The 11,902-nt window shown below is 39.3% G+C and overlaps 1 protein-coding gene across 1 annotated transcript; it reads left to right on the forward strand.

The window, feature by feature from the left end:
* The first annotated feature begins 8,532 nt into the window (after positions 1–8,532).
* On the forward strand, positions 8,533–11,079 carry LOC105054109 (dof zinc finger protein 1). Its single transcript, XM_010935539.4, has 2 exons — positions 8,533–8,735; positions 9,427–11,079. The coding sequence occupies exons 1-2, from the start codon at positions 8,712–8,714 to the stop codon at positions 10,381–10,383; spliced, it is 981 nt and encodes a 326-aa protein (XP_010933841.1). The 5' UTR covers positions 8,533–8,711; the 3' UTR covers positions 10,384–11,079.
* Positions 11,080–11,902: the final 823 nt, after the last annotated feature.

Genomic DNA, 11,902 nt, shown 5'->3' on the forward strand with positions numbered 1-11,902 from the left:
CAATGTAATATTTATAACTTATCATATATGAGTTTATTTTCTAAAATATTTGTTTTTCGAAAAAAAAATTGAGAGAGTTTTTGACATCTTAAAAGAAATAATGCACAAGAGGTGCAATGCTTGGCCAAACCAAGATGTGACCTAAGCCGGCTCATGTTTACACCTTGGACTTAGATTCAATCCATTCAGTGATTATAAAGGAATCAGTCCCTTTTTGATCGGGTTTAGGTTAGGGTTAATTAAGTTTATCAGCCAAGTCCAAACTTCTGAATAATTCTTTTCTCGGTTCATATCAGATCTTGTCTTGTTAGACCATACATGACAAGGTCAAAACCTGGGTCATAGTTTTTAAAACTATGACCAACCTCCCCCAGTTCAGTCCAGAGGTATACAAAATGCGTCCAATGGGGACTATATTTTGATTAGGTCAACTCTGAGAAGGGACTACATGCCCCGGTGGCCATTCCTTCCGAACTATAAAAAATATAAATCCTCCAACCTTAATCTCACCAGACAGGTTCAAGTTTGTCATATACCACTCAATCTTTAATCTGCGAAGCTCTAGATATCCATATAAGACATTGAGTTCGACTTGTCTACAACCACAAAAGGAAATTTCGTGGTGTTTTTTTTTTTTTGCTTTTTTGGAAGCGTAGATTATTGACCTATATCTTCCTTGGTTTGTTCAATTATTGTTCAAATCCTATAGATTATAAGACACTTTTGTGTCTCACAATGTTTCATTTTCTTCTAGTGGCCCAGATTTGGTTATTAATTAGGAAGATGGTTTCATGTGTACCGAGGGAAGACAAAACCAAATTGCGTATGGATGTTGAGAGTCCTGGAGCTCTTTTCTTTGTTTGATGGTGAGGAATGGATTTTTTCTCGTGGACTCCACCAAGATGTCAGATAAATCCAGGTTAGGTAGTCCAGCCTAGTTTTGTCTCAAACCTTCACTGGGAACCCAGTATCTGTTTGTCAAGCTAGAGTGTCATCATCATCAGACATTACATGCTACCTGGGGCCCATGGTGCAAATATTTTTTTTTTTCTAATGAAAAATTGGTGGGGCCTTCAATATCTGCAAAAAAAAAAAAAAAAAAAAAAAAAAAACATCATGGTTATGCAATGGCTGTAGACTTTCCATTCCAAAACTTTTAAGAGTTCAAAAATGAATTAAATAGGAAAATATTTATATCATGTTGAGACATATGTGAAGCCTACACGCGGGTGGGGGAGAGAGAGAGGAGCGAGATCTTAGCAATAAAATCCAAGTTCAATTACCGCAAATGAGAGATTTAAGCTGTTTATTTTCAATCAACTCAATTCAATATAATTCACGACAACTAACATTCATTATGGCATAACGGGAGTTTTTTTTAAAAAAAAAAAAATTAGGATGAAAATAGATAATTTTAACTAGGGGTGAAAGCATATCGGATCTGCTTTCGTATCCGAATCTATACTGATATGAATAAAAATTTGAACATATGACTAATATCTATATTTATATCTATATCTATTATGAAAAAATAAATATAGATGTAGATAGACAATCATTCGATCTATATCTAAATATTTAATTTTACTTATAATCATTTTGAAGTTATATATAGCACTCATAAATTCTTAAAGAAAATATGTAACCGTATTTATATGTTATTAATTTGATTTAGCATCTATTTAGTAATCTCTTTGATTATATGGTCATAAATTTTAATTATCTGATTTATATTTATATCCATAATTTCAATATTTATTATATCCATATCCATTTTTAAAAAAATGTGAATCAAAATTTTAATATCTGACTAATATTCATATCTATATTTGTATTCGTTGAACAAAACAAATATGGATATGGATATATTGATATCCGATCTAATTTCATCCTTATTTTTAATGGTATGACAAAATTATATATATATATATATATAAAGTTTAATATAGAAATATAAATAATATATTTGCTGTTTCCACATATCTTAACTCAAGCTAATCAAGATTAATGGTGTAAATAAAAAAGATTAAATTATAAAAATCCTCTTGAGATTAGGTTAAATTATACTTACACCCAATAGTTTGAAAAACATATGCTCACCTCTCTGAGGTTTAATTTTTATTTAACACTTTAACTTATGACTTAATGAAATATTAGTCAAACTATTAGACCCAAATATTATATTAGAAAAAAATTTTAAATGATGAAAATGATATTCAAAGCAAGTGGTTGCCAATGTTGGTCTTCGAATACTTCCACTCCTGACTCAAGGCCACCTCAACCCCCTCCTTGACCTCGCCCACCACCTCTCCAACCACTTCATTGCCGTCGACGTCATCTTCTCCCTCACTTCATCTCCATCTAGCCCAAACCCATCTCCCACACTCCCTTCAACACCGACTCCACTTCTGAAACCTCTACCAAGCCCATCACTAAGTCCACCACCATCATCTCCACCAAATCCACCTCCACCAAGCCCACAACCATGACCTAACCCACCTCCACCGTCAAAGCTTGGCTTCAGCTCCACTACCTAGGTCTCCACCACCAAGTCCACCTCCTCCTCCAAACCTGTTACCAACAAGGCCGCCAAGCCCGTCGGGGTGGTAAAACCACTTCTATGAAATTTGGGACTGCGAGGTCGAGAGTGAGATACTTGGTCTAGTTGAAGAAGAAGTAGGAGAGGAGGGTGGAGGGGGTTGGGAATCAGATCTAACAGAGGACATTCAAGGCTGAAGAGGGAGAGGGCATGGATGAGGGAAGTAGCCAGGCCGGTAGGGGAGATCATGTATATGCTCGACATCGGTGGGGAGGGGAAGGGCAAGGGGTAGGCGGAGGGGACAACAAAGATGAATGAGCCAAGAAGGGAGAGGTTGGTCAGGGTGATGAGGATGGTGAGGGAGAAGGCAGCGAAGTGGTTGGAGAGATAAAATCTAATCGAGATAGTGATCGAGTAGACAAACAACACGAGGTCAATGATTGCACATTTCATTAGATCGATAGTCGAATGAATGACCGCCGTCACTGTCATTATCATGGTCACTTGGCAGTCAAACGGTCAAGATCCAGATTTGATTAGCAATGAGGAAGTGGAGGATGAAGACGTTGGTGGAGGTAGCGAGGCAGATGGAGAGGTTGTAGAGGAGGGGGGAGAGAGAACGGAAGTTGGCGACGAGGGCTTGGTTGAAGGGGAGGGAGGAAGAGGAGGAGAGAAGAGAGTTCTTGGAAGGGAAGAAGGGGAGAAGAAAAAATAGTCAGCATCAAGAGGAGAAGAAATGTAGAGGAGTCTTTTCATTTTATGCAAATAATTTAAGTGATGTTATTCCTTTTTTTTGGATGTAAGTGTATATTTTTGAAGTTATTGGTTGCAAATGTAATGAAAGGAAACTGGAAGAGGATTATTATAATTTACTCTAAGAAAACTTATTATTCATTTAAGGATAAACTAATAAAAACTCTCCATTTGAATTTCAAATTAAAAGCAGCTCCCTCGTTGAGTTTCAATTAAAAGTAGCTCTCCATTTCAAACATAAATTAAAAGCAGCTCCGTAAATGGCATAAAATGATCGAATTGCCCCTGTAGTTATAAAACAATACTAAAATAATACTGTGATATTACAAAACAGTACTGCCTTATTATAATGTAATATTACCTTCTTATAAAGGAATACTGCTTTATTCTAATGTAAAGATATTATAAAACATTACTATCTTATTATAAAACAGTACTGCCTTATTATAAAATAGTACTGCTTTATTGTATTATAAAGATATCATAAAACAATACTGTTTCATTATAAAATAGTACTGCCATATTATAAAACAGTACTACCTTATTGTAAAGGAATATTGCCTTATCGCATATGGATATAAGAATAATTTCAGCCACAAATTAGGGAATTGTTTTTAATTTATGTTTGACATGGAGAGCTACTTTTAATTGAAACTCAACTGAGGAGCTGCTTTTAATTTGAAATTAGAACTAGGAGTAATCCCTAGTTTTTCTTTCATTTAATACTGCTGGGGCTTATTGTGAAGTGTCTTGTATTATATTGATATATCGGTAAAAATGGCTTTATCTCGAGCACCCAACCTGAATTCTTTGAGCTACATGCATACCCACGCGCATTTGCACACACATATTTCGCCCATCCCAGAGTTTTGGGGAATACACTTTTATCATGGGGTTTTTGATATCCAGTTTTTTAATTAGTTTTCTCCTTCACTATTAATGAGGCTTTCTCTAATTTATGGACGTAGATCATGGACTGAATCATATAAATTTTTATATTTTTATATCTCTATTTACTTCGGTATCTCTAGATCTAATCTCCCTTCACCCCAAAACTAAACCTCCAATCCTGTCCAACACCAGCATGTCTCAAAATCTTCAAGAGTGGGATATATACTTGTGTGAGAACTTGACATGAAAGGTTGTCCTAATGAAATCCAACCAAAAACCTTGTGAGAAAATCCCAGTGCAACAAAATTCCGTCCTCCCTACAAACCCGGATTAAAGATGAAGCCGAAAACCATGGGTTGGATCATGTTTAACTTTCAGATTGCACCATTTTTGTCCCCATGCCGGCATGGTAGCCGGCGCCGTTGATCGGTCGGTTCCATTTGATGGACTGGACGCTTGCACCAATTTTGCGAGAGAGATGGCTCCACTCACATCTGCCACAACAAAAGGAAGTATCGATCCCATCCCACCTCACCTCACCTCACCTCCCACTCTTAATTCTTTTTCCAATGATGGTGTCCTTGTCATTGGAAAGCCGTCTAAAACAAGCGTTTCTCATGACCGTGACAGGCTCATTAATCTCCCCACGTTCCAAAATTCAAAGATAGGTCAAGAGCCTACATTTGAACAAAGTCCCCATCTCCCCTCTTTTTCTCCCCAATAGTGCGAGGACCCCCAATTTTTTCCTGTTCTGAGACCCTGGGTTCAAAGGCACCGGCTAATTACAAACAAGTATGGTGTCTTCCCTGCTAACCACACGATGTTTTCTCACCAAATCCACTGAAGAGGTTGATTCCACGACGATCGGCAGAGTGTCGCGATCCAATCGAATCAGCTGTCGGGCCAATGTGAGTAGCCGTCCATCAAATTAGCCCCACCATTTGGCATCATGGTGGTCTCGATTCATCGTCCCGTTTTCAAGTCTCACATGGCTGCTTAGAAAATTTATGGCTAATTGGTAATAGATCAACAATTGTCTTCCAGCAGTGATGGCTCAGTTAATACAGTAGTGTGGTCCATTTGGCTGCCTTGAGAGAGTCATAGGATGGATGTTGATGTAGTTCATTATGATGACTAAGGTATTGTGGATCATTGTCAAGTCCTTGCTGAATAAAACTAATTCTAAATGGAAAATCTGAGTCGCATTCTATTTTCCACTGATGAAAGGTGGTGGAAAATGAAATGAGCTTGATTTATTTATTTTTTCCTCCTCCTGTTTGGGTGGGGCGAATATGAGGCGCCAACCGAGCTCGTCCACCCAAAAAAACAGAGCTCGTAGCATCAGCATGAGACGAATTGTGAAGATCCTTGGGAATTTAGTGGTCACAATTTATTTTGATCTTGAGAGCTATTTGGACATTCTGTTTTTTTTTTTTTTTTTTTAAAAAATTCCAACAAGAAGTAGGAAGCCTATCTCACATTTTAATGAGATTTGAGAACATGATGTAAGAGGGTGAAAGAAAACACCAGAGAAGAAATAGCCACTTGATCTGACGTTGTATTCAAATCTTGGACTCTGGACCAACTAATTTTATGTGACCAAGTCTTTTTTTTTAAATGTTACCAGCCTCTAGTAGTGTACCCTTTTCTTTTCCTCTTATTTATGTTGGTATTCATACCATGCAAAACGATACTTTTTAATGAAACTAAATCATGACGATGGCCAAAGTGATGACGGGGAGCCACCCAAGAGGACACTATCGCCACGGTATTGATGGCCACGGATATTAGAAGTTTGACCTTTTGACGACACAAACATTTATTTTAATTGATTTTGAATTGAGATCCATATCTTCCTTAGAAACTTGGATTAATTTGAGACAAGGTAGCAAGTTAGTCATTTCACATTATCAAATCAAATTAGGGTGCATATAGTTTATAAGTGATATCAGAATCGAAATCAAAATAAATTAGAATAAAAATTAGAATAAATATATTTTTCAACATATTTGATTCGGAATTTGATTTAGATAATGAAAAAAATAGAGATTAGATTTTGAGGATTGAAATTTTTTTTTATTTCTCTAAAATTGAAAGAGATGAAATTTTCTCCAACCTAACAATTAGAATGAAAATCACCCGTATACATTTTCATTTCAAAATCTAACTTTCTCCGATTAAATATTTTTAATATTAGATAGCATGCATCTATTAGGGGTGGTTAGTATTATGCGGATATTTTAAGTGCTTGCACACATCTGTTTTCTGGATCTTTATCCAATTTATCTAAAATCAAATGAAATTATTAAATCCTACCCCTCACCCTCTTAATCCTTCCATCTGTATCTAAGCAACAGAGAAGAAATTTCACCCAAAAAAAAAAATAAAAGGACAAAAGTTTACGCTGATTTTTCTCAACATGATTGTATCTGCAATCATTACTATTTATTTTGTTTGCCATGTTATTCCCTCGGGCCGAACGCATGCCATGGCTTGATAATATCATTCAACCTCTTTGAAGGGATAAATTATGGCCTATACTGCGGACACAATCATACCACATGGTCATGCATGTAAATAATCACAGATGCTTATCTTTATAAAGTATACTAAGATAAATATTTGATGATGAATGGAGCTCGTAGAATTGAACGGCTATAATTGGTTATGTATATGGTCATGTGATGCATGCAGTATAGGATATAATTTCTTCTTAGGAGGACATCTATCTCTAAAACCCTAGAGGTGGCATATTACTATGAAATTGAAAAACATCAACCTATGGAATATATTTTAATGTATTACTCATTGTTGAATGATAGGATTGACATGCATGGATGTTACTGGACTTTCTAGTGGTTAAATCAAGAATTGGACAGGAACCGACGGTCAAATGTGTTTCTAAGGGGTATTTTGTCCATCTCATAAATTGACACATCTTGTCCTTGGAATCAGCCAAAAGCCTAAACAACCAATCCATTCTGGTCGGTTTTGCAAGTTGATGGATTCAAAATTCCAGCTTGGCCCATGAGCCATTCACGGAAAATTGAAAGCTTTACCATCTCTTCAATCCTGTAAATGAGAATAAATCCCAATTTTTGGGTCAATCTTTGGACCATGACTCAAGCTTCATTACATCCTGCGGCCATCTGAAATTCTGGATGCACATTGCATGCCTTTTGTATCAATTAGGTTTAAGTGTGGTTTATAACAGTTATCGAACATAGTTAATTACCGCATCTTTGCTCTAAAATTCATTTGTGATGTCGACATCTTGTCTCTATGGTTGGTGAGTTCCATCTCTTGAGTTAATTATCTACCTATTTCACTATGATCAAAGTATTCTCATAGAGTATGTTTGATTAGACGGAGTTGGACTTTGGAATAAGAATAAGAATGACTCACATTCCAATTGTTTGATTGTGAGAGAGTTTCATTCTCATTTTAATTTTAAAGAGGGGTAGAAATATTTCAATTCTTTCTATTTCTATTTCAAATTTAATTTCAATTATGAAATAAATATATTAAAAAATATTATCATTCTGATTGTCATTTCAATCTATTTCAATTCAAAAATTAAAACCGTAAATCAGACATACCTTTTATAAATACATCCTCTCTTTTTTACTCAATAAATAATTAAAAATTTATAATTCCTAATTTTGATAGATAATATCCTCACAATGGCTATATATTAAATGCTATTCCTCTTCAATAAATCACATGATCCACACTTGTTGTGATCTATCCATTGTCAACCATGGGAACAGACACAGCTAAGCCAGAGCCCATAAAAGCCAAGCCGAATCCACAGGCCACCTTTCAAAGACCAATCGGTCTCACAGTCCTCGAACAGGAAAGGAATTTTGGCTGCTGACTTGCATAAATGAAGAACTATTCTCTTGGGATCAAAGTTTTCTTATATGATTCCTCCCTTTCTTTTTTTTTTTTTTGGTTCTTCTCCCTTCCGCTCTTCTTCTGGAGAGTAAAAGGGGAGAGGCGGGAAGGAAGCGTCCCCATCGGCTGCATCCCGATTTTCCGTTCGCGCACTAAGCCCCTGTGGGCCCCGCCCGCGTGTCGTCCCTCAAGCTCCTGTCGGACGGGCCCCACATTGGACGCACGTGCCAGGTCACCCCACACACGTGTGGGAGCCCACCACCTCCCCTCCCACTTACACACCGTGTCCTGCCTCTGTGGCGGACTCGCACCGTAAATGATCAACATAGCAAGCGGGCAGCAATGGACAAACGCGCACCCCACCCACACAAGTAGAAATATAAACATAAAAATTAGTATAATATTATTTTAGAATCTATCACCACATCTTTCTCTCTCCTCTCTAGATCTCTCAGATATGAAAGGCAACAACAGCACATCATAATTCCACTCAGGCCAGCCAGAGACATTCCTTCTGTGAGGAAAGCTCCTGCTTGTTCTTCTCCTTCTTCCAAGGGTAGGAGATTAGAATTGCTCTTTCTTTGGATCACAGGAGGGCATCAGGGAAGTCCCACAAGGAAATTAATCTTGCATGGATACTGCCCAGTGGCCTCAGGTAAGAAATCTGAACACAAGATCTAGTAGCTTGGTCTGGAGTCCTGATCTAGAGTTCTTTGTTTTGGTTTTGTGTTGGGTGATGGGGATCCGGGGGATGGGTTTTCTTGTTTTGGATTGTATTGGGTTGTGTGGGTTCATGAAATGGATGTAAATTTGTTCGGTTGGTGTGAGAGGATGGAGGTCAGGTGGTTGTTGCCCCTTTAGAGATCTCCTGATAGGCTACTGCATCATCTTCTCTTTCTGATCACCCTTTACTTTCCTTTGGCTTTAAGCCTTTTAATCCTGTCACAACCCCCTCCTTTAATCCTTGAAAGCAGCACACCACTTTCTTTTCCCCACCTTTCCTTTCCCCCTTTATCTCTCTCCTTCTTTTTTTTTTTTTCTTTAAGCTTATGTAATAAAGCAGTGGCATGAAAAGGGTTGCTTTGTTCTTGTGATGCACAAAGTGCATGTATGTGATTTCTCTTGCATCTTTTGTTAGCTATCTATCTCCCATCTCTCTTCCATAATTTATCATCTATTGATCCTCTTTCTCCTAGGCTTTTCCTTGTGTTTGTTTGCTCTCCAAGATCTTTTCTACATAGCTGCTAGCTAGCTGTTATCTACCTCTATATCTCTAAGTATGTATGCTTGTTTGCTGATATCTACTTTCTCCTGTGTCCCCATGGGGTTGGGGTGGTGCCCAATAGGAGATAGGGTTGGTGAAGCCCATGGAGGAGCTGGTGTCGTCCACTACCAGCACCACCACCACCAGGCCTCATCTGATGGAGAGGAGAACCAGGCCCCAGAAGGAGCAGGCCCTCAACTGTCCCAGGTGCAACTCCACCAACACCAAGTTTTGCTACTACAACAACTACAGCCTAACACAGCCCAGGTACTTCTGCAAGACCTGCAGGAGGTACTGGACTGAGGGTGGGTCCCTCAGGAATGTCCCTGTGGGCGGTGGCTCCAGAAAGAACAAGAGGTCCACCACCTCCTCCACCGCCGGCCCCACCTCCACCGCCACCACCACCACCTCCACTATCACAGCAGCAGCATCCACGGTCTCCACCTCCAGGAAGCTGCCACCGGAGCTGAGCCCAACCCCCATGTCTCTCTCCACCTCCTCTCAGAACCCAAAGTTCCATGAGGGCCAGGACCTCAACCTGGCCTTCCCTCATCACAGCCTGCCTGAGTTCAATGACTTCCCCAACTTGGAAAGCAGCAGCAACAACAACAACAACAATAGCAGTAATAGTGGGAGCAATCCATGCACTGCCGTTGGAGCTCTTTCTGCCATGGAACTGCTGAGGAGTGGGATGGGTGCAAGGGGGCTGGGGCCCTTCATGCCCATGCCGATGCCCGACTACCCGGCTGGTTTCGGAGTTGGACTCCAGGAATTCAGACCACCCACCCTTGGATTCCCCTTGGATGGGATTGGAGGAGCGGGAGGTGGGAATAGCGGTGGTGGTGGTGGTGGTGGTGGTGGTGGGTATGGGGGTTTGCATGGGGTGCAGGAGAATGCTAGTGGGAGGCTGCTGTTCCCTTTCGAGGACTTGAAGCCGGTCCCTTCGAGCACCGCCGCTGAATTTGGGCAAAATAGAGGCCAAGTTGGGGATCCTCCTGGTTTTTGGAATGGTATGATGGGTGGTGGAGCCTCTTGGTAGAATTAAAGATAGAATAGACAAGTAAGCAGGAGGTTAATTTCCAAGAGTCTAAGAACAATGAAGAAGAGTTGGTGTTTATTTTAACCATTTTGTTTTTCTGATGATGGTGGTGGTGGATGACTTTGTTTGGAGTTTGTTATGGACTAACAGCAGACACAGGATACATGGAGTTCCTTCTGTTTACCTTCATTTCTTTTGATCTCTTTTTCCCCCCTTCTCCTTGCTCCTCTTTTAGTTTCTCCTATTCGATCTCTGATCTCTGTGGACATGTGAAGCTTCTTTTTAGGTTGGCTTCAAAAGGGTGTCTTAACAAAGTGGACTTTTGCCACTGTGGTGAAAGAGAAGAAAAGAGGCCTGCGGTGCCCAATATTTTTTTTTCTTTTTTCTTCTTTTCCTTTTTGCAGGGATAACATGAGAGACGATATAACCCTATTACTTGTAGGGATTGTTGCACCATTGCCTCAATGGAAACGGGTAAAAGAAAGAAGAATGGGCACCCCTGTGTTATATGTTTTGATGGATTTGGAAATAATGTGGTATTGTAGCTAGAACTCGAGTCTGAAAGATTGTATGGACTATTTTAAAAAGAAAAAAAAAAAAAGGGAAACAGAACTGTCTATTTGTTTATTTAAATTATGAAACAAGGGGATTGAATGTAATATTTATGTATTATTATTATCATGGTTTTCTCTTTTATTTTTGGCTTTTTATCTGTCATTGTTCTCTCCACTTCTGTAGCAGGTCTATATGGCATGTCTCATCATCCCAACCAAGATTCTTCCAGCCATGAAAGCACAAAGAGGAGATGGGAGGAGAGGGAATAAGTAGGTATGACCACACTCACGCTCCCTCAAAGACTTTTCTTTCACTCCACATGGTATTATATCTTATGTTAGACCATTTTGGAGGTGGTAATGCAGGCACTTGTACTATGGAACTATTATTATTATAATATAAGGTACAGCCCCCCTCTTCACCCCTCGTTGCCTTTTTTTTCCTCCCTTGGTCTTATAGGAGAAAGCGAAACCAAAGTGGACGGATGGCCTCTGATGGATGGACATTGGAGACCAATTCCCCACCTGCCTCAACCTAAAGTTCTCACCTAATGATTCCTGCACCTACTCACACCATCTCCATGTATACATGATTAACCTTTTCTTGCCCTTCCCCCATGCCTTGCATTTAAATATCTGGCTGGCCACCTCTCCTCTCCACACATTCAACTTTGGAGTAGGTGGGGGACCCACAAACATTCCCCTAGGGATGAGAGCTGAGGAATGATTCCCCCCACTTTCCTGCTGCTAACCTCATATAAATAACTCCATTATTTATTTTAATACTGTGTTATGATGGTATTCTGCGTTTGGTTGTCTGTGGTATACCCTGGAACATAGTATTATGACCCTTATATCATCCTAAGACTCTGGCAGGGTGCAGCCCTCACTCTCTAATTTATGATCTTGACAGCATTCAAAGGCCTCCTCATATGACTTTCTGTGCCAAAACCTCCTCTTTGTCT

This window comes from Elaeis guineensis, chromosome 11 (genome assembly GCF_000442705.2).
Source record: "Elaeis guineensis isolate ETL-2024a chromosome 11, EG11, whole genome shotgun sequence".
NCBI classification, from domain to species: domain Eukaryota; kingdom Viridiplantae; phylum Streptophyta; class Magnoliopsida; order Arecales; family Arecaceae; genus Elaeis; species Elaeis guineensis.